The sequence below is a fragment of the Dermochelys coriacea genome, chromosome 1, assembly GCF_009764565.3.
Source record: "Dermochelys coriacea isolate rDerCor1 chromosome 1, rDerCor1.pri.v4, whole genome shotgun sequence".
Lineage (NCBI taxonomy): Eukaryota > Metazoa > Chordata > Testudines > Dermochelyidae > Dermochelys > Dermochelys coriacea.
Window position 1 is genome coordinate 208,141,488 of NC_050068.2, and position 24,485 is coordinate 208,165,972.

Sequence of the window (24,485 nt, forward strand, 5' to 3'; positions counted from 1 at the left end):
CCATTGGATGATCTGTTCCTGATTAACCCAGAGCAAGTTTTGCTTGGTATAGTGATATAATGTGAACAAACATTTTGTAGTTATAAAAAAAAATTAACTGCTAGAATTAAAAATTATGACATTTCAGCTATTTCAAAAGATGCTCCAAGGATAGTGAGACATCATATGAAAACAGAGACACTTCTTGAAAAACCAGGACAAATGGACATATTTTATTTTATTTTATTTCAATAGCTGCTGCTGCTCCTTTTGCTTGTTTCCTTAAAGAAATACATGTTGGGCTGGGACAGAAAATTCACACTTTTTCTGTATAGGCACTGAGTACCTCCTGGTGCACTTATAGTATGATTATCCTTACAAGACTCCACAAATCCTTGCAAACCTTGCCAGAGAATCTCAAATTTTTCACTGACTACTCTGTTGTTTGGATTCCTGAACCACAGCACCAAAATCAGGTGTTGTGGAAACTAATCAGGGACAAAGAATAGACCCTTTGTTTGTACTCTCTATGACTTGCTGTTCCAAGAAGAAATTGTTTAAGGTATTGTGAAATTGCTTCTGTAAATCTTGTCCTGTTGTGACATTTGACCAGTTCATATATGGGTAGGTGAAGGAACTGATTTGTTTAATTAGACTTAGTTGGCTCTTTGAGTTCCCTCAAAATAGTGTCCCCAATATCTTTTTTCCTGATATGGAGCCAGTGTATAACCCTATTAACATATTTGTATTCTTATGACTTGTGATTTGTAAGCATACAAATTCTATGGGGTGGCACTATTCGCTCAGAATTTTTTTACCTCAGTAGAGTCTGTGGTATATTTTAGATATAGTGCTACTACTATGTCCCCAATCCCTTCCCCCTAATGACTTAGTAATTTCTTCTTGAACAGTTTATTGCCAGGTATTACAGTTAGCCCATTGATTTTTCTGATGCAACCATATTTCATAAGTGCTTGTTATGTCAAGGTCCTTTTCCATTGCCAGGCTTTCAGCTAAAATGCCTGTTTGAAGATAACATCTAAAAAAATGTATTACCTGAATCCAACATCAGAGTGCATTGCAATATCCCAGGATTCCTTGCACTGACGGTGTTGGTTCATTGGATTGTGAAGGACTATAAGCAGAGAGTTATCTTGGGTGTGGTAATAGGAATCAATACACCTGTATTGTTGGGTTGCATTGTGTAAAACCTGAAAATGAAAATAAATTAATACTTAAGACACATCCTCCATACAGACAAATGGTACCCCCAACTCCTACAAGAGCGCTTGATTGTGCTTTGTAGGGATGGCACATAATAAGGGATGGCACAGAAGCACCAAAAGGCATTCTACCTCCAGCAGACAGAAAGTCTCTCTAGTGTCCCTAGGCATGTAGAAGCTGTATTCCCACAACCACATACATTTAAGAAGTGCCATTAGCTATACCCATGCAGTCAGCCAACTCCACTAGCAATTTCATAGGAACCATAACTTGATCTTCTCCTACCCCCCACCCCCATCTCTTTGGGATGCAATCTGAATGCAATATTTTAGGTTTGGCTGGAGCTGTACAGAAAAAGAAGTATCATCTCCTTGCCTACATATATGCAGAAAGAAAATAAATTTACTTCTTTTATGGCTATATCACATTACAAGTTCATATTGTATCCAATTCACTGTGCTATCACTGCTGGTGTTCTCCAGATTTACTGCTTTCCAGTAAATTTTTCTAGCCCATTCTGTGTTGTGCATCTTTTTTTAATGCATGTACTGGCTCTAGGATGAATCTCATTTTATCTTATTTTATATGCTATCATTTTTGCAGAATGCTAGAGCTGAAATGGAACTGAAATTCATTTATATATCATAATTTATTGGGTTGAATCTATTTTATGAATAAATTCTAGTTAATTGAATATTCAGTTTACAAAAGAAAACTAATTAACAGCAATATGCAAAAGGATATGTAAAGGTGTGGCAGAGAGTATATTGCTTTCCATATAGAAAATGAAATGGTATGTGACAATTTTAATGAAGAAATTTTTTTTCTAGAGCTGATGAGAAAAAGGAAAAGTTTTTACAAAGTTTTTGTTTCCATTTTGTGTTGAAATTTTGTTTTCATGGACATTTTATAACCATCTCTGATATTTACTACCAGTGGTATAGATATTAGGTCCATTGCATTAGTAGGAATTTCCCAAGTACTGTAATTTAGGACCAGATTCTACCTGGCCCTTAAATGTGCGGTCAGTGTGGTGGGAAGAGTACAAAAAGCTAAGCAGAACTACAGCCCCTGTAAGTCAACAGAGCACAGGGTCTGATCCATCTCTATTCCCCATGAGGTTCATGGCAGAACACCTCCTCATACTCTCTGGGTTAGTACAACTCTAGGATATTCCTAACAGGCACAATCCTAGAGTAAGTGAGGAAAGAACAGACCACAATACATTTGCAGTACTGCACTCTGATTCATCTTTTACAATTCTTGTTTTTTCTTTCCTTTAAGATAAATATCAATCATTACCCTATTTCTATTATGAGTCTCTCATATCCATGGGAGTACTGCACCTGGAGAACTTGAAGGACAGGACCCTTTGTTCTAGCTGACAGTCATGAAGACTAAAGTCTTCAGTTTATTCATAAAATGGATGCAGGGAAGCGTTCCTAAACCTTGCAGCCAATGTCATTGTTGCAGTCAATGTCACAGAAAAGCCAATCCTAGGGATAAAAAGCAAGTCCCTTCTATCACATGTTCAGTCTGGACTCCAATGCCAAAAAGGACAATTGTAATGCTGTTTTTTGAGTCATGAACAAAATTACGAAATAGATTAAAATGACAAAATCATTTAATTAAAGTCACCAAAAAGCAGTTGAAGAATAATGGCTTTTGGTAACCATTTATCAGAGCCAAATCTGAATCAGTGACCTATCAGTAAAATGCTCCGTATCCTGTTATTAGCCCTCTGTGCACCAGCCCCTAGAGCTATTGTGACTATGAGAATCCCAGCTCATAAATACCTGAAGAAGAAGACGTGGCTCATAATGTTCAGCAAAACTCCAGTCTGTCAAATGCCGCTGCTGAGTCTTTTGTATTTCCACTGAATCTGTCTCTGGGCCATACCTCTGTTGTTTAACCTCAAAGTACATCAAACAACAAAAACCCCCCAATATTTTAGTATTCAGTTGTTTTAAACTGAATGTTATTCCATTGATTTAAGTACAGTGAGGAGCAGGAGGTAGAATAGAATATAGAACAGACAATGCCCAGTGCAGCATCATAGTTAATTGCATAAAGCTGCACATGTATAAATCTATATGGCAATGTTTTAGTAAGAATAAAAACTGACAAAAAGATTTTGCCTTTGACTGCTTTATGATCAACATAATCTAAATATTTCTATTGTTAGGTTATAAGCTTCTGAGTGCTGTAAGCAATTACAGACAGGTCTTGTGAAGTCACTTTAACATGGCTTTACTTATCTAGGGCTAAAAGGCAGACAGATGTTGGTGAAGATGCCAAGCCACACAGTCTGTTAGTGAGACTACAGTTTGGCAATCTCTCTTAAGCTCTTACTCTAAAATTAATCTCTTGCACTCAGTAAGTAGCACAGCATTGCCATAAGAAGGTCCCCTCCACACTCCTTCTTAGATAATGCAGAATTGCAAGATGTTGATTTTATAGTACTTTAAAGCTATTGGACTTTATGGTATTATCCCAAAACATAATAAAATTAGGGCTGTCAATTAATCGCAGTTAACTCACATGACTAACTCAACAAAATTAATTGCGATTCATTGCACTGTTACACAATAGAATACCAATGAAATTTATTAAATGTTTTTCTACATTTTCATGTATATTGATTTCTATTACAACATAGAATACGAAGTGTACAGTGCTCACTTTATATTATTATTTTTATTAAAAATATTTGCACTGTAAACATGATAAACAAAAGAAATAGTATTTTTCAGTTCACCTCATACAAGTACTGTAGTGCAATCTCTTTATCATGAAGGTGCAACTTACAAAAGGATTTTTTTTGTTACATAACTACTCTCAAAACCAAAACAATGTAAAATTTTAGAGCCTACAAGTCCAGTCAGTCCTACTTCTTGTTCAGCCAATAGCTAAGACAAACAAGTTTGTTTACATTTACAGGAGAGGCTGCTGCCTGCTTCTTATTTACAATGTCACCTGAAAGTGGGAACAGGCTTTCACATGACACTTTTGTTGCTGGCATTGCAAGGTATTTATGTGCCAGATATGCTAAACATTCATATGCACTTTCATGCCTCGGCCACCATTCCAGAGGATATGCTTCTATGTTGATGATGCTCGTTAAAAATAATGCATTAATTAAATTTGTGACTGAACTCCTTGGGGGAGAACTATATGTCTTCGGCTCTGTTTTACCCTCATTCTGTCCTATATTTCATGTTATAGCAGTCTCAGATGATAACCCAGAACGTTTGTTTTAAGAACACTTTCACAGCAGATTTGACAAAATGCAAAGAAGATACCAATGTGAGATTTCTAAAAATAGCTACAGCACTCAACCCAAGGTTTAAGAATCAGAAGTGCCTTCCAATATCTGAGAGGGATGAGGTGTGGAGCATGCTTTTGTTTATTACAGTGAAAATATTTGTAATCAAAAGTAAATATAAAGTGAGCACTATACACTTTCGATTCTGTATTGTAAATGAAATCAATATATTTGAAAATGTAGAAAACACCAAAAAATATTTAAATAAATGGTATTCCATTACTGTTTAACAATGCAATTAATTGCGATTAATTTTTTTAATCTCTTGACAGCCCTAAATAAAATTAACACCCACATGGAGATTCACCAAGAATCCCCTGCAAGAGGAATTCACTTTGTACAGTCCTTAATATTCCTTCAAGCCACCTCCATCTCATAATTCTGGAAGGACAGACTCCACCTCAGGAGCTTGGCATTGGCCCCTCTCATCTGGTGCAGCCATGGCAGGGTGAGTGGTCCAGATACACAGTGAAGTACTGCTCAAATACATCTAAATAAACAAATAAAAAGCTGCAGCCTTTTAAGAGCCCACTCCATAGTTTATTTCATTCACTACACTAATCACCTCTGAAGTGAAGAAACTAATTTCTTACTTTGTTTACAAGAGGATCAGCCAGACCGTCTTCTCCACGTTTGTCATTCTTTTCTATATGCACTGGAAATTGAACACATGAAGAAACATGCTAGAGTTCTAGATATTTTCACAATTTGTTATTCTGTTATTTACTTTATTCCTTTTTGTAATTCACATGTTGTGGGCACATTTTATCTCACCCACCAGAAGGCTACATGTATCCCTTCACGCTTTGCCTTATCAGTATGGAAAGGGCCCTGCTTTGATAAATGATAAAGCACCCAATCACATTCTTGACCCTACAGAAGATCATAAGAACACAGGACTTTCCATGGATTCATCAAGTCCAGAATCACATCACCAGAAGAGATTACTACCTGATTCTTTACAGAAAGGAGGAAAATATCTATCCTCTATATTAGCAATCGCATAATGCTTGATGAAGGGAAGAAGAGTTAATGCTTTCCCAACTCTGTGGCAGTTAGTTTCCACCCAGAACCATGAGGTTTGATTAGCCTTATTTCAGCACATAAGCTGTAAGCAAAATTATTATTCTGTTATGGTAATAAAATTATCCAAACCTTTAAAACATTTTTTATTGAAATTAATGGGGGTGAAAGGTGCCAGACTGGCAACTCCGTAGATATCACATCCTCTAATTTGTGCACTGACTAGGTAGAGCATGGGTAGAAGTGGAAGCTTCTCCATCCTGCTTTCCCAGTGTGCTCAGCCATGAACATGAGGGCCCCACCTCTAGGAGTAAGAGGGTATTCAGTTTCCTTGGACCATTTGTTGTTCATCTTCTGTGATGAGATTGCTAACTAAAGGGCCAATTAGTGACAATTCTGGTGGTGATTTCATGATTTGACACTTGTTCACTAAAGACTTGACTCAGGCTACCATATTCATTTCATATAGGCCACCAAGTAACAATCATATGGCAACACCTTTTTGGACACTGCAAGAAGCAACTAGAAATTAGAGCTTTCATAACTATGTTGTCATTAGATCACAGAAAGAGAGGCTACTTCTCTGTACAGTAACTGGAGTTCTTTGAAATGTGTCGTCTATGTATATATTCCACTCCTGGTAGTGTGCATGCACATGTGCATGGTTTTTTGGCCAATAGTTTCTGTTGGGGCTGTGCATGTACCTTGAGTGTCCTTGTGCTCTGCACTGAGAGCATAAAGAATGGAGTGGCCCCGCTGCCACTCAGTTCCTTCTCTATTGCAGAATCCAAATGTCATAGGACTAGTGCTCAGTAAAATTTTTCAGACAAAACATTTTTTCCTCAAAAAATCCCTGAAGATACTGTGTATAACTGAGTCCTTGACCTCCCATCCATAGCTGAACGAAAAATGTTTGCTCAGCCTGTCTGCCAAGATATTCTACAAACCTGGGAAGTGAACCACAGTAAGGGATATCTGATAACGGATACATCAGTTCCATAGTCAAACTTCCTTCTGACATAGCAAAAATGATCTTGCACCTCCCTGTTTGTTTATATAGAAGATGGCAGTCATGTTGTCTGTCATGATTTGAATTTGATTGTCTTTGAATACATGGAAGGAATACAGGCTCTGTGAACTGCTCTGAGCTGCAACACATATATATGCAGTTGATCTTTGTCTGGAGTCCAAAGGCCTTGCACACTGCAATGATCCATGTGTGCCCCCCAAAGGGAAGCCTCTGTCACTATAGTTCTGGATGGAAGGTGTGGTGCAAACACTAGCCTCTTTCACACACATTTGGAATCTTCCCACCACCCTAGGGACATTAGTAAATTTCATGGTATTAAAGGAGGCATAGCTAAGCAATGCCTACTCTGAATATAAACTGATTTTAGCCAAACCTGCATGCAAGGAAGGTGCCATAAGTCCATGAAGACTTGGGGAAGTCATCACTTTGGTGCTTGGATTTGACTGAATCTGCAGTATGACAGTGGACATGTTCTTGAATACGTCCTGAGGCAGATATGCACTGGCTGTGATAGAATCTATAACAACTCCTGTAAATGCTATTCTTTTTATTGGTGTCAGTCTGGACTTTTCTTTGCTGATTTTTAGTTCAAACTGGATTGAGTATCTGACTGATACTATTTCTAGTACCTAGTGGTCTGGTGTAATTGAAGCCCATATATTTTGTAAGAAGTTCATCTGATTTCTGAAAGCAGCTTATTCTTCCTCACTGGGATGAGAACCCTCACCCGGTCGCCGGTGCCATAGGCTGAACAGTTGTACCAGACCTTCTGCGTCCCTTGAGCCCTGGCTAGTTTCTCCCTGGCCAGATTCATGGGCTTAGCAAGCTTTTCACAAAAAGTCAGTACATACTCCATCACTGATTCTCCAGTGGGGGAGGCCTTCCCCTTCCATTCGCCCTCACCAAGTCCAGGGCCACCTTCTGAAAAGACTCCTTTATGACGGGCAGGTGTCTCAAGGCTGCTTTACCCTTGTGCCTGGTCTTTTGCAGCCCTGCTTGGCAGCTATTCCGCCCTGGCTGTGGTTCCCTACACTCAGCTTTGGTCTCTGATCCTCCTGGGCTCAGCTTTGCCCCTGCTGTGCCAATAAGGGCAGGCAGCGAGCCCACTGCTTTGCTTACAGCATCAGAGCCACCATGAACCACCTCCCCCATGTGCAGGGGTGTGGGAAGTATCTCTCTGTCCCACTCAGTTCCAGGACTCTGGTTATAGACAGGCAGATATTCTGAGTTTAACAGTTCCTCCCCGCTGCCAGCCAGGTCATTTGCATTTTCACTGACTGCTTCAGTCTCAGCCGATTGATTGCCTGGATTCAAATTCAAATCCTCGGCTGTTACAGGAGCAGGGCCTGAGACAAAGTCATCCCCCAACATGAGGTCACAGCCGATATCTTGAAGAACCCCAACTACCAGCCAGCCCAACCCCCTGTGTCTGTGTAACGCCGATAGACCCCGGTCATCAGCAGGCAGGATCAAACCGGGGACCTCTGGAGCTTAGTGCATGAGCCTCTACTGCACAAGCTAAAAGCCACCTGGTGGTTAGCTAAGGCTGTAGAACAGACTCATTTTTTCTTTCTCACTAAGTGGTCTCGGTGCCACTAGATGGGACAGAACACCACACCCAGAAGGTGTGTGGGTTACATCTGCACAGGAATCTGGGCCATAGGCAGGGCGAGGGGCTTCATCCCTGGGACCTTCACTCAAGTCACAGAGCCCCTCAGCATCTGGTGAGGCTGTACCACCCGGGACCTGACAACAGTTCTCTCTGTCCCAGGGTCTCGCCACCCAGGAATGTTTCCCCATTGACCGCCACCTTCTGCTCCCACTGGGGATCCGAGGGGCCTGAGCCTAGGAGAGTCTATGCAGGCATATGTGTTGGGGCCAGGAGTGAGAGCCAGTCTGCCACCCTGCCTATCTGGCTAAACAGCTTTATGACCTTGGGACCCAGGAAGGGGGCTAGACACCGGAGTCTTTCTGCAGGGCCAGCCTGGTTCCAGTTGCCAGCCTTCCCAAGGGCTGTGAGACAAGCATCTATATCTCCCCCCTCCTTAACCTGGGACAGCAATTTAGTGTCAAGGTTCCCTGCGGAACTGGCACCTCGGGGTCCATCCCCACTCACCCCTGGACGGGTCCTTCTGCCTCTCAGCTCAGCCATCGCCAGTTCATGCTGCTTCTGTCTCTCCTGCTGTTCTTCTTCATGCCTTCCCTGTCTCTCATGGTCCTCTGACTCCTTCGATCTCAGCTCTAATTCCAACCGTCTCAGATCCCCCTGCTGGTTGGGTCATGGGTCTCTGGGACACCTGGCTGCTCCCAGTGTCTCTTGCGACCCCAGCTGAGTCAGGAGCCGATGCGGGCCCTGGGGTTGCCTGGTTGCTCCCAGCCTCTCTCGTGGCCCCAGCTGGGTCAGGAGCTGGCTCCCCTTCCAACTGAGCAATCAGCTGTGCTTTAGTGAACTTTCCAATGTGCAGTCCTCTCTCTGCACAGCTCTACAATATCATTCTTCAGGAGTCGGTTATAGGCCATCTCCATGCTGTTCCCTAGTGGTTACGGACTCACAGGCCCATGCTCTCTCAGCTCCCCATGATCCCTGGGAGGAACCCCTTCAGTGCAACAGCCCTTCTTGGGGTTCCACTCTCTCTTGGGGTTAAGCTGTAAGTTCTTCCTCCTCCTGGAACTGCACCTCTCAGAGTCTTCAGCACGTCTGTCTCTCGCTAATTCCCCTTCATGTTACTGCTCCCCAGTCACTTAATGCAGGATGCTCTGTCCATGGGGTGCAGTTTATCCTACCGCTACCACCAGTTGTGTCAGAGCCACCAAGGCGATGCTCTGGAACTATTCCCTACGAAACCAGTCAGGACTCTGGGGGAGCATTCCTCCTCTCTCTGAGCATACTGTCTCCAGGGTAAGAAGCTTACACAGCTTCGACCTTCCTGGGTCTGGCCTCGGAGCATTCAACATCCCTCCCACACCGTGCACTTCCTGCAGTGAGTCCGCCTGGGTGGGGCTCCTGGGGACGCCAGAAGGCCCTGCATCCCAACCCCACAGTCAGATGTGACTCTCAGCCAGCCGGTAAAACAGAAGGTTTATTAGTCAACAGGAACACAGCGTGGGACAGAACTTGTTAGCACCGAAATCAGTGACTTTCAGCCAAGTCCATCTTGCAGGGAGGGGAGCCCAGGGCCAGGGCTCTGGTCCTCTCCCTGTGCCCCAAGCCAGCTGAGACTGACTCACTTCCAGTTGCCTGGCCCCTGCCCTGCCTGTTGCTCCTCCTCCAGCCTTTGTCTCGCTTCCCGGGCCAAGAATCACCTGGTCACATCCCCCTCCTGGGTCTCAGGTTACGAAAGGGCGGCCATAGCATCCCTGCAGGCAGCTGGAGCAACCCCCGCAAAAGTCACACTCCCTTATACCCAAAGGAGTACTTATGGCACCTTAGAGACTAACAAATTTATTTGAGCATAAGCTTTTGTGAGCTACAGCTCACTTAATCGGATGCATTCATGCAAAAACAGAAAGACTCACATATAGTATAACAAGAGAAAATCCCCACTATGTCACAGTGATCAACTCTCTTTTCTTTTAAGGGCAGATGTGTGTATACCCCAAGAAATCACAGCATAACACAAGAATTCTTCAAAGAATGAAGGATATCACCAGTTTTTAAGCTAAAAAGATCTCGGCATTGAAAAGGGATATCCATGACTCAACTACAAATAGAAAATGGAATTTGGAAGCTAGGATGCCCTTCTCATGAACACCAATATGGCCACAGGTTTAGAAGCAGTGTCGATCACATCAAGTGCCACTCAGACAGACATTCTCACAACTAATTGTCCTTCTGAAAATACAGCTGAAAACTCCTCCCTATTCTCTGGAGGTAGTTTGTCAACAAAAGAAGAAAACTTGTAATAGTTCATAAAATCATAATGGATCAACAGAGATTGGTAGTTTGAGATCCTAAATGGAAGTTTTGCTGAAGAATAGTATTTCTGACTAAATAAGTCAAGATGATTTGGTTTGTGTTCTCTTTGAGTTATTCTGTGTTGTTGTTTTAATTTCTCATTAGCTGAAACATATACTAAAAAGCCAGTTATCTGCTCCTGCAGATGGGGCATTGTTACTTGTCCACCTTCTTTGATGTGGGGACAGCTATTTTGGATGTGTGCCATAAATTCCTGGCAGGATCCATGAGAGCTTCATTAATCGGGAGTGCTATCTACCTCTGGCATGGTCAGATGATGTATATTGACAAATTTATGTAAGAATTCCTCAACCTCCTCCAGGGAAACCTGTAATGGCTCAATCACTCTTCTGATCAAAGCTTGATATTTTAAAAAATCATCTGGGTGAAATGAGGCAGAGGGAATCACAGCCTGATCTGGGAATGAGGATGATATAGCTGTTGTTCCAACCGTGTCTCCAGCTTGAGGAAGGTCCTCTTCTGAAACTTCTCCAGAATGAATAGGCTCTTGTGAAACCAACTGAGAAAGTGCAGGTTGAGATCACAGAATCATAGAATATCAGGGTTGGAAGGGACCTCAGGAGGTCATCTAGTCCAAACCCCTCCTCAAAGCAGGACCAACCCCAACTAAATCATCCCAGACAGGGCTTTGTCAAGCCTGATCTTAAAAACCTCTAAAGATGGAGAGCCCACCATCTCCCTAGGTAACCCATTCCAGTGCTTCACCACCCTCCTAGTGAAAAAGTTTTTCCTAATATCCAACCTAAACCTTCCCCACTGCAACTTGAGATCATTAATCCTTGCTCTGTCATCTGCTACCACTGAGTACATCTAGATCCATCAGCTTTGGAACCACCTTTCAGGTAGTTGAAAGCAGCTATCAAATCCTCCCTCATTCTTCTCTTCTGCAGACTAAATAATTCCAGTTCCCTCAGCCTCTCCTCATAAGTCATGTGCTCCAGCCCCCTAATCATTTTTGTTGCCCTCCACTGGACTCTCCAATTTTTCCACATCCTTCTTGTAGTGCGGGACCCAAAACTGGACACAGTACTCCAGATGAGGCCTCACCAATGCCGAATAGAGGGGAATGATCACATCCCTCAGTCTCCTGGCAATGCTCCTACTTATACAGCCCAAAATGCTGTTAGCTTTCTTGACAACAAGGGTACACTGTTGACTCATATCCAGCTTCTCACCCACTGTAACCCCTAGGTCCTTTTCTGCAGAACTGCTGCCTAGCCATTTGGTGCCTAGCAGTGCCTGGGATTCTTCCATCCTAAGTGCAGGACTCTGCACTTGTCCTTGTTGAACCTCATCAGATTTCTTTTGGCCCAATCCTCTAATTTGTCTAAGGCCCTCTGTATCCTATCCCTACCCTCCAGCGTATCTACCTGTCCTCCCAGTTAGTTTAGTCATCTGCAAACTTGCTGAGGATGCAATCCATACCATCCTCCACATCATTTATGAAGATATTGAACAAAACAAGCCTCAGGACCAACTTTTAGGGCACTCCCCTTGATACTGGCTGCCAACTAGACATGGAGCCATTGATCACTACCCGTTGAGCCCGACAATCTAGCCAACTTTCTTTCCACCTTATAGTCCATTCATCCTGCCCATACTTCTTTAACTTGCTGGCAAGAATATTGTGGGAGACCGTATCAAAAGCTTTGCTAAAGTCAAGGAATAACACATCCACTGATTTCCCCTCATCCACAGAGCCAGTTATCTCATCATAGAAGGCATGACTTGCCCTTGGTGAATCCATGTGGCAGCTTCAGTTTGAGAATAACCCGAGAAATGAGTGGGATTGGGGGGAAGGAATACATCAGTTCCAATCCCCAATTTGGATGGAAGGTGTTATTTAAGGAGCCTGGACTGTGATCCACTCAAGAGCAAAATTGATGGCAATTCTTGTTGTTTGTTGATAGTTGGAATGCCCCATTCTCTGAAGATCGTTCCCAGCAACTGCTCTTCAGAGACCACTAGTGATTCTGGGAGAAATTCCTGCTGAAGTATAGGCCTGGCTTGACACAAGTAACTTGCTTCATTTCTTAGTGGATAAGTAACTTGCCTTATTTCTTGGGAAGGTGAATGGAAAGTTAAGTTGTAAATAGGGGCTTGGAAAATCGTATGCTTGAGTCAGGATGCCTGTGCTATCTAAGATAAGCAGCAACAGCCTGATGCTAGGGACTATGGACAAGATAAGCCTGAAAGGTAAAGATCAGGTTCGACATGACCAGTACACAGACAGAGCATGCTGTACAGAGATTGGTTCCTGCAAAGTAACCAAGCCAATCCAAAAATGTGTGATTTAATGTACAGCAAATTCAATGCAAAGTGTAAATATACACAAAGGAAGAGGCCTGTGTAACTTCAGATGTGTTATATGCGCTATATCCTACGCTTGAGTCTGATCAACTCAGATAGCTTTGCTGTATGCCAAATAAAGGAACCCGAATGATGAAATCAAGAGTCAAACTGAGTGTTTTGGATCCCAGAGAACTGGATGAAATGGTCTTCCAGAATTAGACAAGGTGTTCTGGATAAGCTGAATGAAAAGGTCTCAGAGGGAATCCCAACATGAGATGATCGACCAAGTGATTCTGGACCCCCAGTAAGAGAGCAGCTGGTGGAATTCTGTTCTTCTTGATACAAAACTTCCAAGACTGCCTCCTGTTAAAGCTGGATGGAGCAGGATCCTCCCTGCTTGTTCACATTGCAGGGGTGTTGGTGAGTATATGTAATGCCATAGCCTTGATCTGCACCTGAAAAGCCTGCACACATTGTAAATGGCTCAAAGCTCCAGGACATTGTTATGAAGGGAAGCCTCTTGTTCTCACAAACCTTGAATTTTCAGTGTCCTCAGATGTGCTCCCCAAACTCCTGTGGAAGAATCAATAACTGATCAGTGGAGGACAGGCAAAGGGAACCCCTTCGCAAACATAGATCTGATCCATCCACCACTCCAGGCCATCCAATTTGGGATATACCAACTTCAACCAGCCCTGAAGAGAAGATGCAATCTCACATACTGGACTACATAAGTGCATACAGCCATATGACCTAGCAACTTCAGGCATACACAGATTGTAGCTGAAGGGTGAGAGTGAAGAGACAGACACAGGCGACAAACTGCTTGAAATCATTCATTCAGCAAAAATGCCCTCAAACTTGTAGAGCCTAGCAGGGCCCCATGAATTTGATTTTTTGTGATGGTACTAAAGTTGACATCCATTTGTTTAAAATCAGACCCAGACTACGGAAGAGAACTGGATACGACAAAGGACTTGCCCCTTAGTAACCAATTGTCCAGGAAAGGAAAGACATATTCTTCTATGCCTGCGATATGCTCTACTACAGTCATGCACTTGGTAAAAATACATGGAGCTGATGACAGGTCAAAGGGGTGCACTGTGTATTGGTAATGCTGACCTGAGACTACAAATCTCAGATACTTCCTGTAGCTTGAGAAAATTGTCACAAGGAAGTAGGTGTCCTGAAGGCTGATAGCAGCAAACCAGTTGTCCTGATTCAAAGCGGGGAGAATATTAGCTAGAGTAACTATGTGGACTCTCATGTATTTGATGTTCTTGTTGAGACCTCAAAGGTCAAGAATAGATCTCATCCCTCTCTTGGACTTGGGGATCAGGAAATACCATGAGTAGAATCCCTTTCCTCAGGGGCAGTGTATTTCCATTGGGGGAGAGTAGCCCTCAGTCCCTCCCCTTCTGCCAAAGGCCCTGCCTCTTTCACTCCCCTCCCCTGCCAGAGCACGCCACCATGGTTGCCATTCCCCCAGCCCTGGGCTGCCGCAGTGCCCCCAGCCCCAGAGTGCTTGGCAGCAGGGCCAGATTTCTAATTAGGCACAGTGAGCACGTGCCTAGGGTTGCTCTCTGTGACCAGTCCATGTGGTGCTGAGGACACAGAAGAAAAACACTTGGCATCTGAATGCTCTTGAATTATTGGAGAGCCAGGAATAGAGAGGAAGAGTAAGTCCAAAGATATATTGGAATTGGAAAAGGTTCAGAAAAGGACAACAAAAATGATTAGGGGTATGGAATGGCTTCCGTATGAGGAGAGATTAATAAGACTGGGACTTTTCAGCTTGGAAAAGAGACCATTAAGGAGAGATATGATTGAGGTCTATAAAATTATGACTGGTGTAGAGAAATTAAATAAGGAAGTGTTGTTTACTACTTCTCATAACACAAGAACTAGGGGTCACCAAATGAAATTAATAGGCAGCAGGTTTAAAACAAATGAAAGGAAGTATTTCTTTACACAACGCACAGTCAACCTGTGGAATTCCTTGCCAGAGGATATTGTGAAGGCCCAGACCATAACAGGGTTCAAAAAAGAACTAGATAAATTCATGGAGGATAGGTCCATCCATATGCGTCAACTCCATGGGTGCTGCAGCGCTGGAGCACCCATGGGGAAAAATTAGCAGGTGCTCCACACCCACCACGCACAAGCTCCCTCTGCCCCCACCCCCTCCTTGCTTCCTCCTTCTCCGAGCGTGCCACATCCCCGCTCCTCCCCCTTCCAGCGCTTCCCACCCGCTGCCTAACAGCTGTTTGGCAGCGCTTAGGACTTTCCGGGAGGGAGGGGAAGGAGTGGGGATGCAGCACGCTTGGGGGCAGGAGTGGGGACTTGGGGGAAGGGGTGGAATTGGGACAGGGTGAGGGTGGTGCAGGGACGGGCGGGGCGGGTGTCAAGTACCCACGGGGCAGAGGGGAAGTCGGCGCCTATGGGTCTATCAATGGCTATTAGCCAGGATGGGCAGGGATGGTGTCCCTACTCTCTGTTTGCCAGAAGCTGGGAATGAGCAACAGGGGATGGATCACTTGATGATAACCTGTTCTGGTCATTCCCTCTGGGGCACCTGGCACTGGCCACTATCAGAAGACAGGATATTGGGCTAGATAAACATTTGGTCTGACCCAGTAGGGCTATTCTTATGTTCCAATGCTGCCAGGTACAGCATTTGCATAAAAACAGTCAGTGCTGATGCCTATGTCATTGGTACCAGACTCAATGGGTGTCCCACGGATGATAGCAGAGTTGATGGTACAGTGTCCAACTGATCTCATCTTGATACAAAAAGTGGTTAGATGGCCCAGGTTTTTCCTGCATACCTGAGAAATCACGGTGCTGATCTTTGCCCCTCTTAGAAGAAGAGGAGTAATTTCTCTAAGCCCTGGAATGGCTCCTGTCCATCTTATGAAACCTTTTCCTTGGAGGACTAGAGGAGGAAGGAGAACAATTTCTCTTCCTCCTTTCTTCTCTTTCTCTTCCAGACTTTGGACCTGGAACAATATCCCCCCAATTTTAAACCCCAAGAATTTTTAATTTTTTTTTCCTGATTGTCCACCTTAGCGAACACACCTAGCAACTCTCCACTGTTGTGTGCAACTGCCCCGTCAACCATGCTGGCTACATACTGAAGATGTGCTCCAGCCTGGAGTAGACAGGAGATATTGCATCTCCTGGGTGCATTGGCAGAACAGGCTGTGCAGGCACAGCTACAAACCAGCCACAGACATGTGGACATCTATGAGCAGTTTGCACAGGGGATGCAGGAGAAAGGGTAAGATGGGGATCAGCAGCAGTGCAGTGTGAAATCCAGGGAGGCCAACAGTGGATCCGGTGCCAAGCCACAGGCTTGCTGCTTTTACAAAGAGCTACATGCTATACTTGGCAGAGACACCACCGCCACCCTACACACCACTGTGGATTCCTCTGAGGACAAGAAGGAATAGGAGGAGTATGAAGAACATGTAACCAGGGAGTCTAGCCAGGACCTGTTTGAGACTCTACTGCAGTCCAGTCAGGCCTGGCAGTTGATCGGGGTGAGCCCAATGCAGGGGGAGGAACCTTGGGTAAGTGTGTAAATGTATTTCCCATTACAATGATGTACTGGTGGCGCCTCCCAACTTCACATGACACAGCTATTGACTTCTAATTAATTTACTCATACTAGAGTAGGTAGCAGTACAACAAGAGGTAGAGTTATCTGCTTTCCATTCCCCTGTAGAGCTAGATGGGGGGTGGAGGGGAGGAGAGGGGCATGTGGAGAAGTTTGTTTATGTACACAGGAATGTCCCTTGAATCCTCCTGAGGGATCTCAATAAAACGTTCATGGGGGTTCCCTGCAGTACTCTTCAGGAAGGTTTCTAGGAATGACAGCCTTATTTCTTCCCCTGCAGTAGGATGTTTTCCCATGCCAGGTGTTGATAACTTCATCAGGCACTATTGCAGTAAACAGATTAGCAGCATGCAGGCCTATGCAGCTTCAGGACGCTAGTAGCAGCTGTGCTTTCTGTGCCTTTCTCACCCTCAGGAAGAGATATCAGATAAAATCAGCACTGTCTCTAGAACATGGTGCTAGTATGCAGTGACATTGCCCTATACTCATAGTTTCATGCAACTGGGAAATTTCCTTCTAATTTCCCTTGCTCCTGACAGGCCATACTCACCATGGGTGGTGGTGTGAGTAGTGCTGTGTACACTCCAAAGGAGAAGTGTCAATAAGCATGTCTTGTTTAAAACTTTAGCAGAGCAAGGGAATGGAATTCTGAATCTTAACTTTCATTTTCCATTGCAAATCTACTAACAATGGTCCCTTTGTGTTTTTTATCTGTAACAGATGCTGTTGGGGCCTTGAGAGGTTCCCCCTCCACACTTGCAGAATGCTTGAGCCAGATAAAGAGGAGAAAGAAGAGAACTCAGGATGACATGTTCAGCAAGATCCTGCAAACTAGTGCTGCATTAGACCATGAGCAGAAAGTCTGGAGGGTGAATATTGCAGATTTATGGAGAACGAAAGAGCAGACAGGAGTCACAGTAGGAAAAGGAAAGGGAGATGCACCAAGACATAATGGGGCTTCTCTGGAAGCAAACACAGATGTTGCAGACTCAACAATCCCAGACTCGTCTCCCTTTACAGTCCATGGAGACTCCATTTTGCACCTCCCTACAACCCCCTCAACATTCCATGTAGCATCAGGAGCCACATCCTTATCCCGACTGTTCTATACCATGGGACAGTAAGGACAACCAAAGCTTCACATACACTGACCGGGGAGAGCCACAGTTGCTGTAAGTATAGCTAAAATGGACATGAATGTTCTTTCCCCTTCTTAAGGTCTGTTTCATAAATCGATTAAGTTTTTAATGTATTTGCTTTTAACATTCACAGAATTTTTTGCAACGTTTTTGTTACTCAATACAATTCTATTGGTTGGAAAATAATTAATCTTTTATTAGTTCCCTACATATTCTGCAGAGCGCCTAGTGATACTGAAAACACCGACTAACTTGCTATTGTACAACATGACATAACTCATAGGATCAGTGACAAAAACACAGTAGAATAATCATAAATGTACACCAGGCACCACAAAATTAATAGGTGCATTGGCAGTGTTATATTTATAGATGTACACCAAGAACTACAATTCTTAATTCAAAACAGCAGGGCCAGGTAGGGCACACCTCAACGCATTACTGTGGCTTGCTATTAAACTTCTCTTTCAAAGTTTCCCTGAGCTGTATAGCTCCATATTGAGCTCTTATAGCCCTTGTGTCTGGCTGTTCAAACTCAGCAGACAGCAACTCCACCTCTGCGCTCCACCCCGGCAGCAATTCCCCACCCCCTTTGCTTCACAGATATTATGCAGGACACAGCAGGCAGCTTTAACCATTGGGATATTTTTTTCACTGAGATCCAATCTTGTGAGTAAACAATGCCAGCATCCCTTAGAGCTACCAAAAGCACATTCAACTGTCATTCTTCGCCTGCTGAGCTGGTAGTTAAATTGTTTCTTGGTGCTGTCAAGGTGGCCAGTGTACAGTTTCATGAGCCAGGGGAGCAAGGGGTAGGCTGGGTTGCCCAGGATCACTACTGGCTTTTCAACATTCTCAATGGCAAGAGGAGGTTACTTACCTCTAACTGGAGGTTCTTTGAGATGTGTGGTCCCTATCTGTATTACACTGAGGGTTTATGCATGTGCACCATGCAACCGGAGCTGGAGATTTTTCAAGTAGTAGTATACGTTTGTCCGCACATGCACCCTTGGCTCACCTCATAGTTTCATCAGAGATGCTAAAGGGTGGGGTGGACTGACCACATCTCCAGTTCTATTCCACTGCAAATCCAAGAGATCTGCAGTCAAGAGCAAGGAAAGCCGGAAGTGGAATACAGTTACGGAACACACATCTCTAAGAATCTTGAGTTACAGGTAAGTAATCTCCTCTTCTTCTTCTTCAAGTGATGGTCCCTACTATATTCCACTGAGGGCAATTAACAAGCAGTACCTAAGTTGGAGGAGGTTGCAAAGATGAGGATGGAATGGTTGAGCGGAGGACAGCTGCACCAATGAAGGCATCCTTCGCAGAGTCTTCCCCCAAGGCATAATGCATGGCAAAGATATATACTGAACTCCACATGGCTGCTCTACATATGTCCCAAAGCAGCACGTCATGGAGAGTGGCTGTGGTTGAAGCCTGGGCTCTCGTGAAATGGGCCATCACTCCAGGGGATGGAGGCACTCCTGACAACTGATAGTATAGTGTAATACACCCCACTGGAGATTCTGTGTGGAGATTGCCTACCCCTTAACCCTCTTGGCTATTGTGATAAACAATCTAGGAGATTTCCTGATCAGTCTTGTCTGCTGCAAGTAGAAGGCCAAAGCCCGACAGCTGTTGAGGGAGTGAAGTTGTCATTCCTATTCCAAGGGGTGAAGCTTCAGAAAGAAAGCAGGTAAGTGGACAGTTTGATTGATATGAAACTGGGATACGACCTTTGGCAGAAACTTGGGATGTAGACGCAGGGAGACTTTATCCTTATGGAAAGTGGTGAAAGGTGGATCTGCCATCATGGACCCAAGTTCACATACCCTTCTTGCCAAACTGGTAGCCACAAGGAAGGTGACTTTCATGGAAAGGGACATATAGCAGGAAGCTAGCAGCTCAAAGGGCTGTTTCATTATTACCAGCAGAAATTAGGTTAAGATCCCACTGGGGGGCAATAGGTTGTACAGGTGGGAAGGTTCTGATGAGGCCCTTCAAAAACACAGCAGTCAACGGGTGTATAAATGTGGAGTGTCCTTCCATTGGAGTGGGGTGGAGGGTAGAAGGTGCTAACTGCTGCCAGATGGTCCTTGAGAGAGTTGAGGGAGAGACCCAATGCCTTCAAGAACAGGATATCATTCAAAAGAAGGGGAATCGCCACCTGTTCTGGGGAAAGCCCTTTTTTTTTGGGCCCAGGAGGCAAAGCAGTTCCTCTTGGCCTGGTCAGACTCCTTCCTGCTGCTTGAGAGGATGTCTTGCACTTCTGATAAACATGTCTGTTCTAGAGAAGATGCCCATCCAAATACCATGCTCTGAGGTGAAGTGTCTGTGGATCAGAATGTCTAATCTTGCTGCTTTGTTGAGTCAGTCGCTCAGGGAAAGAGGGGATGGGAAATGGAGGGTGAGCAGACATGCGGAGAAAGTTGGGAAACCAGAACTGTCTGGGTCTGAGTGGGACAATCAGGATGACTGTTGCTCTCTCCCACCTGATCTTGTGGAGTACTCATGGCAGGAGTGGTAGAGGGGGGAACTGCATAGCTGATCTTGTCTGACCAGTGGAGAATGAGTGCATCACCTTGTGAATGGGGACCAGTACCTCTCCTGGAGGAGCAGTACGTACTGCACTTGTTGGCGGGGGAGGTGAAGAGGTCCCTGGTTGGAGTCCCCCATTAGTTGAAGATGTTGCTTACTATGGTGTCATGGAATTCCCACTCATGATTGGTCACAAATTGTCAGCTGAGTCTGCAATTATGTTCTGAGTCCCTGGAAGATAGGCTACAGATAACAGGATCTTGTGGGCAATGCACCAATTCCATAGATTGACCGCCTCCACACACAAAGCAGTTGACTTCATGCCCCCTTGTTTGTTGATGTAGTAAATGGTGGTGGAATTGTCCGACATAAGAACATGATGGGAGTGAATGGATGGGAGAAATGCTTGGCATGCCTTCTTTACAGCCTTGAGTTCCAGAATGTTGATGTGCATCCTGGATTCCTGACGGGTTCATGTTATCTCCCATGTGTGCTCCCCATCCTCTGAGGGACACATTGGTGATGACTGTTTTGTCTGAGGAAGATGGAAGAAAGGGGACCCCCGAACACATTTGTTGTGGGTCCATCCACCACTTGAGGAAAAAGAGTACCTCAGGAGGAACCAACAGAATCAGGTATATGGCATGGAACACTGTTGAGTAAACTCTCTGGAGCCAATATCTGGAGATAGTGAAGGTGGAAGCGAGTGAAGGCAGTGATGTATGTGCACAAGGCCACGTGGCCAAGGAGGAATAGGCAAGTCCTGGCCTGAACACGACTGTTGACTGCTCAGTGTAGTGGTTATGTGGTTATCCCTCCCTATCAGGCTCAGAGGGAGGCCACTCTACCTTACTATGCCAAATAACAAACAGTTAATTAGTGGGCTAGGGCTCTGGCCCTCTGGTCAGGGTACAGCAGGCAATAACCTGACTGGGCAGGCAATCTGTAGCTCTGGCCCTCTGAGCAGGGCAGAGTAACAGGGAGTCTTTAGCCAAAGCCTCCTCAATGGGGCAGACAGCAATGGACACAGTCTGGGGGCTCTGACCCTTGGCAGGGCAGAGCAAGGAGCAGTCTTTAGCTTCAGCTTTCAGGTAGAAGCAGACAGCAATTACAGTCTTGGGGCCCACAGCTTCCTGGCTGGGGCAAGCCACAAACAAGGCACAGGCCTGCTGGCCTAGGGTAAGTAATTCACCTCCTCAGGGGTGGGGTTGGTGACGGGGGGCAGGGAGAGCCAGGCCCACCGTGGGACTACTCCACCGTGTCCCTGCCCCCGGCCCTAGTAGTGGTGGGTGATCCCACCAAGGGGTCAGTGGGAAAGTCCTCAAAACATGATGACTTGTTTCCTCACAACACAACCGGACTAATGTCTGGTTCCCCTGCACTACTTCCTACCGCCCTTCCTTGGCACAGCTCCATAGTTCATGGGTCCTCAATCTCTTCAGGGTAAACAGCAGACGGCAGTCCCAGCAACACCTCTCCACAGCCAGTCTCCTCTGGGGGCATGGCGCTGCATCGCTCCGTCACTGGGCAGGAGTTCGGCAGCAAGGCAGGGACATCTGCCTGCTTCTCTGGCTCTGGCCCAACAGAGCTGGAGGGCTTGCCTTTTATACTTCCTGTCCTGCCCCTCTGCTTCTGGCAACAGTAGACGGCAGTCCCAGCAACACCTCTCCACAGCCAGTCTCCTCTGAGGGGCAAGGCTGGCTTGGCTCCATCCACTGGGGGGTGGGGGGCATGGGGCGATTCCTCTCCATCAGGCTCAGAGGGAGGCCACTGTGCTTCACTACACTCAGGCTACGAGTTTCTGCAGAGACTGGAATCTGTCCCTTGGTTTGTATGCTCATGCTGAGACTGAGCTGATGGAGGCCCCTATAAAGTCTAGGAACCGTGTGGGGTCCAAAGTTGATTTTTGACATTGATGATGACCTTGAGGGAGGAAAGGATTCTGAGCAACATGGAGGTTGAAATCCAGGCTTTTTCTCTGGTCTGTGCTACTAGGAGCCAGTTGTCGAGATAAGAGAATACAAGGACCCCATAACACTTGAGGTAAGCCGCCATGACAGAGAAAACTTTGGTGAAGGGAGCAATGGTGAGTCCAAATGGCAGGACCCTGTATTGAAAGTGCGGAGGGCCTATTTTAAACCTCAGTAACCACCTGTGGGCCAGATGGATGTCTATGTGAAAATAAGCATCCTGTATATCAAAAGCCATAAACCACATGCCTTCTTCTAATGACAGGATGATGGCTGTTAAGGTGACCATATGAAACGGGTTTGCAGATGAAGTGATTGAGACAATGGAGATCCAGGATTGGTCTCCACACACCCTTCATTTTGGGTATCAGGAAGTAAGATGAATCAAACCCTATCCCTTGATAGTCTGGAGGAACCCACTCTATCGCACCTCTTTGTAGTAAGGAGTCCACCTCCAGGGCGAGGATGCTGTTGTGAGGATGGTCCCTGAAAAGGGATCGGGGAGAGGGTTGTGGATGAGGTAGCATAATAAACTCAATCATATAGCCATAGTGGATGACATTTTCCACCCATTTGTCTGTTGTTATTGCACTCCAAGCTCGTAAAAAGAGTGCTAGATGACCCCCAAAGTGGGTGCGGTGGTTGTGTGGCAGCAGGCAAGGTGGTTGACAGCACTCTGGGGTTCCTCAGAAATACCTCTTCTGTGGGGGGTTGCATTTGGGAGGAAGAAGACTGTGAGGGTGGTCCTGGTGGATGTGATCTTTGAGTTATCTGACACTTCCTTGATGGTTCATAAGGCTGTTGATGGAAAAACTGGGAGGTTCTGTAATGCTGTGTGGGCTGCAGGCAGTAGAACTTATGTTTCGGTGCCAGTGTGTAAATACCAAAGGAAGAGTAGCTCTCGAATCCTTGAGGGTGTGGAGGGAATAGACTGTTTTCTGGTTGAAAAGACAGTATTCATCAAAAGGGAGGTCTTTGATGATATTTTGTACCTCCCTGGGAAAACCAGAGAAATGGAGCCACAACTGCCTCCTTATGACAATGCCTGTAGCCATTGAACATGATGAGGTTTCTGCTGCATCTACTGCTGATTGGAGCAAGGGCATCACTACCAGCTTCCCCTCCTCAGTTATTGACTAGAAGTGGACCTGGTCCAGTTGTGTCAGTTTCTCAACAAGTCCTCCAATTTACTGTAATTCAGGAAATTGGATCTGGCAAATAATGCCTGATAATTCAAAATCCTGAATTGAAGGCTGGCTGAAGAGAAGATTTTGCAGCCTAAAAGGTCCAGTGTCTTTCCCTTCCTGTCAGATGGGGTGGAGTATGGATACTGTTGCCTTACCTGTTCCATTGCTGCCTGGGCCACAAGTGAACTGGGAGGTGAGTGTGAGAGTACTATGTAGTCAGAGCCCTTGGCTGGTCCATAGTATCTTTTTTCTGCCCCTTTGAGGTAAGCGTACATGTAGCTAATGTATGCGAAACTGTGCGAGCTGGCTCGATGATGGCATTGTTGATTGGGAGAGCAACTGTGCTTGGCCCTGATGAGTGAAGTATATCCAGAAGCTTATGCTGAATGTCTTGGATCTTTTCCAGGGGAATGTGAAGCTCTCTAGGCAGTCTATGCAAGAGATCCTGGAATTGGCAGTAGTCAGCAGGAGATGGGGCGGGGAGGATGTTGAAGCCACTGCCACATCAGGAGAGGATGATGGGTATCTCTCCTGTTCCCGTGGTATTGTCGGAGCCAGTCTCAGTAGCTCATCTTCCATTACTGGTTCAGAGCATCTACTCTAAGGCACCTGAGATGGTGAAATAGGTGAAACCTCCTTGATAGAATGGATGGGTTCCGAGGGAGGGTATTGGGGCTAGGATCCCCAATAGGGCCAGCAGGATGGACGGCACAAGAAATCAGTGGCTCTGCGGCAGCTGGAAGGGAGGATACTGCCATGATGTAGAAGGCCTCTGTTGGTACTCATAGTGGTTGGAAGGGATACAGTCCTTGATCCTCATCTGAGTCCTCCGAAGATGAAAACTCGGAGACGTGTTCCATCAGCAGTACTGTCAGAGTGGGTGGAAGTGTGTATACTGCCAGAGTGGGGGTGAAGAGTGCTTCAGATGTGGTGCGTCTGGTGCCGTATATAGCGTCTCCCTGGAAGTAAAAGGCCCTAGAAGGTGTGGGGACCATGGCTTTTCCAGACAAACACTTCCTGGAGTTATAGTGCTTTTCCTGACTTCCCCAGAATCAAGGGCAATTTCTCAGTCCCCGGAACCAGAGCCATGATCTCTTCTGGAACAGATGGCTCTCTGGTTCTGAGGGATGACAATGTTGATTGTGTGTACAAATCTGCACTCAGTCCTGGTATATCCATC

At 45.3% G+C, this 24,485-nt stretch overlaps 1 protein-coding gene across 1 annotated transcript in view; it reads right to left on the bottom strand.

Annotated features, from left to right (window-relative positions):
- Positions 1-24,485, bottom strand: part of SPAG17 (sperm associated antigen 17) — a 289,645-nt gene that overhangs the window by 123,945 nt on the left and 141,215 nt on the right. Inside the window, 3 exon segments of the mRNA XM_043512980.1 lie at positions 1,036-1,190; positions 3,000-3,116; positions 5,122-5,183. Of these exon segments, the coding sequence (XP_043368915.1) occupies positions 1,036-1,190; positions 3,000-3,116; positions 5,122-5,183 (334 nt within the window).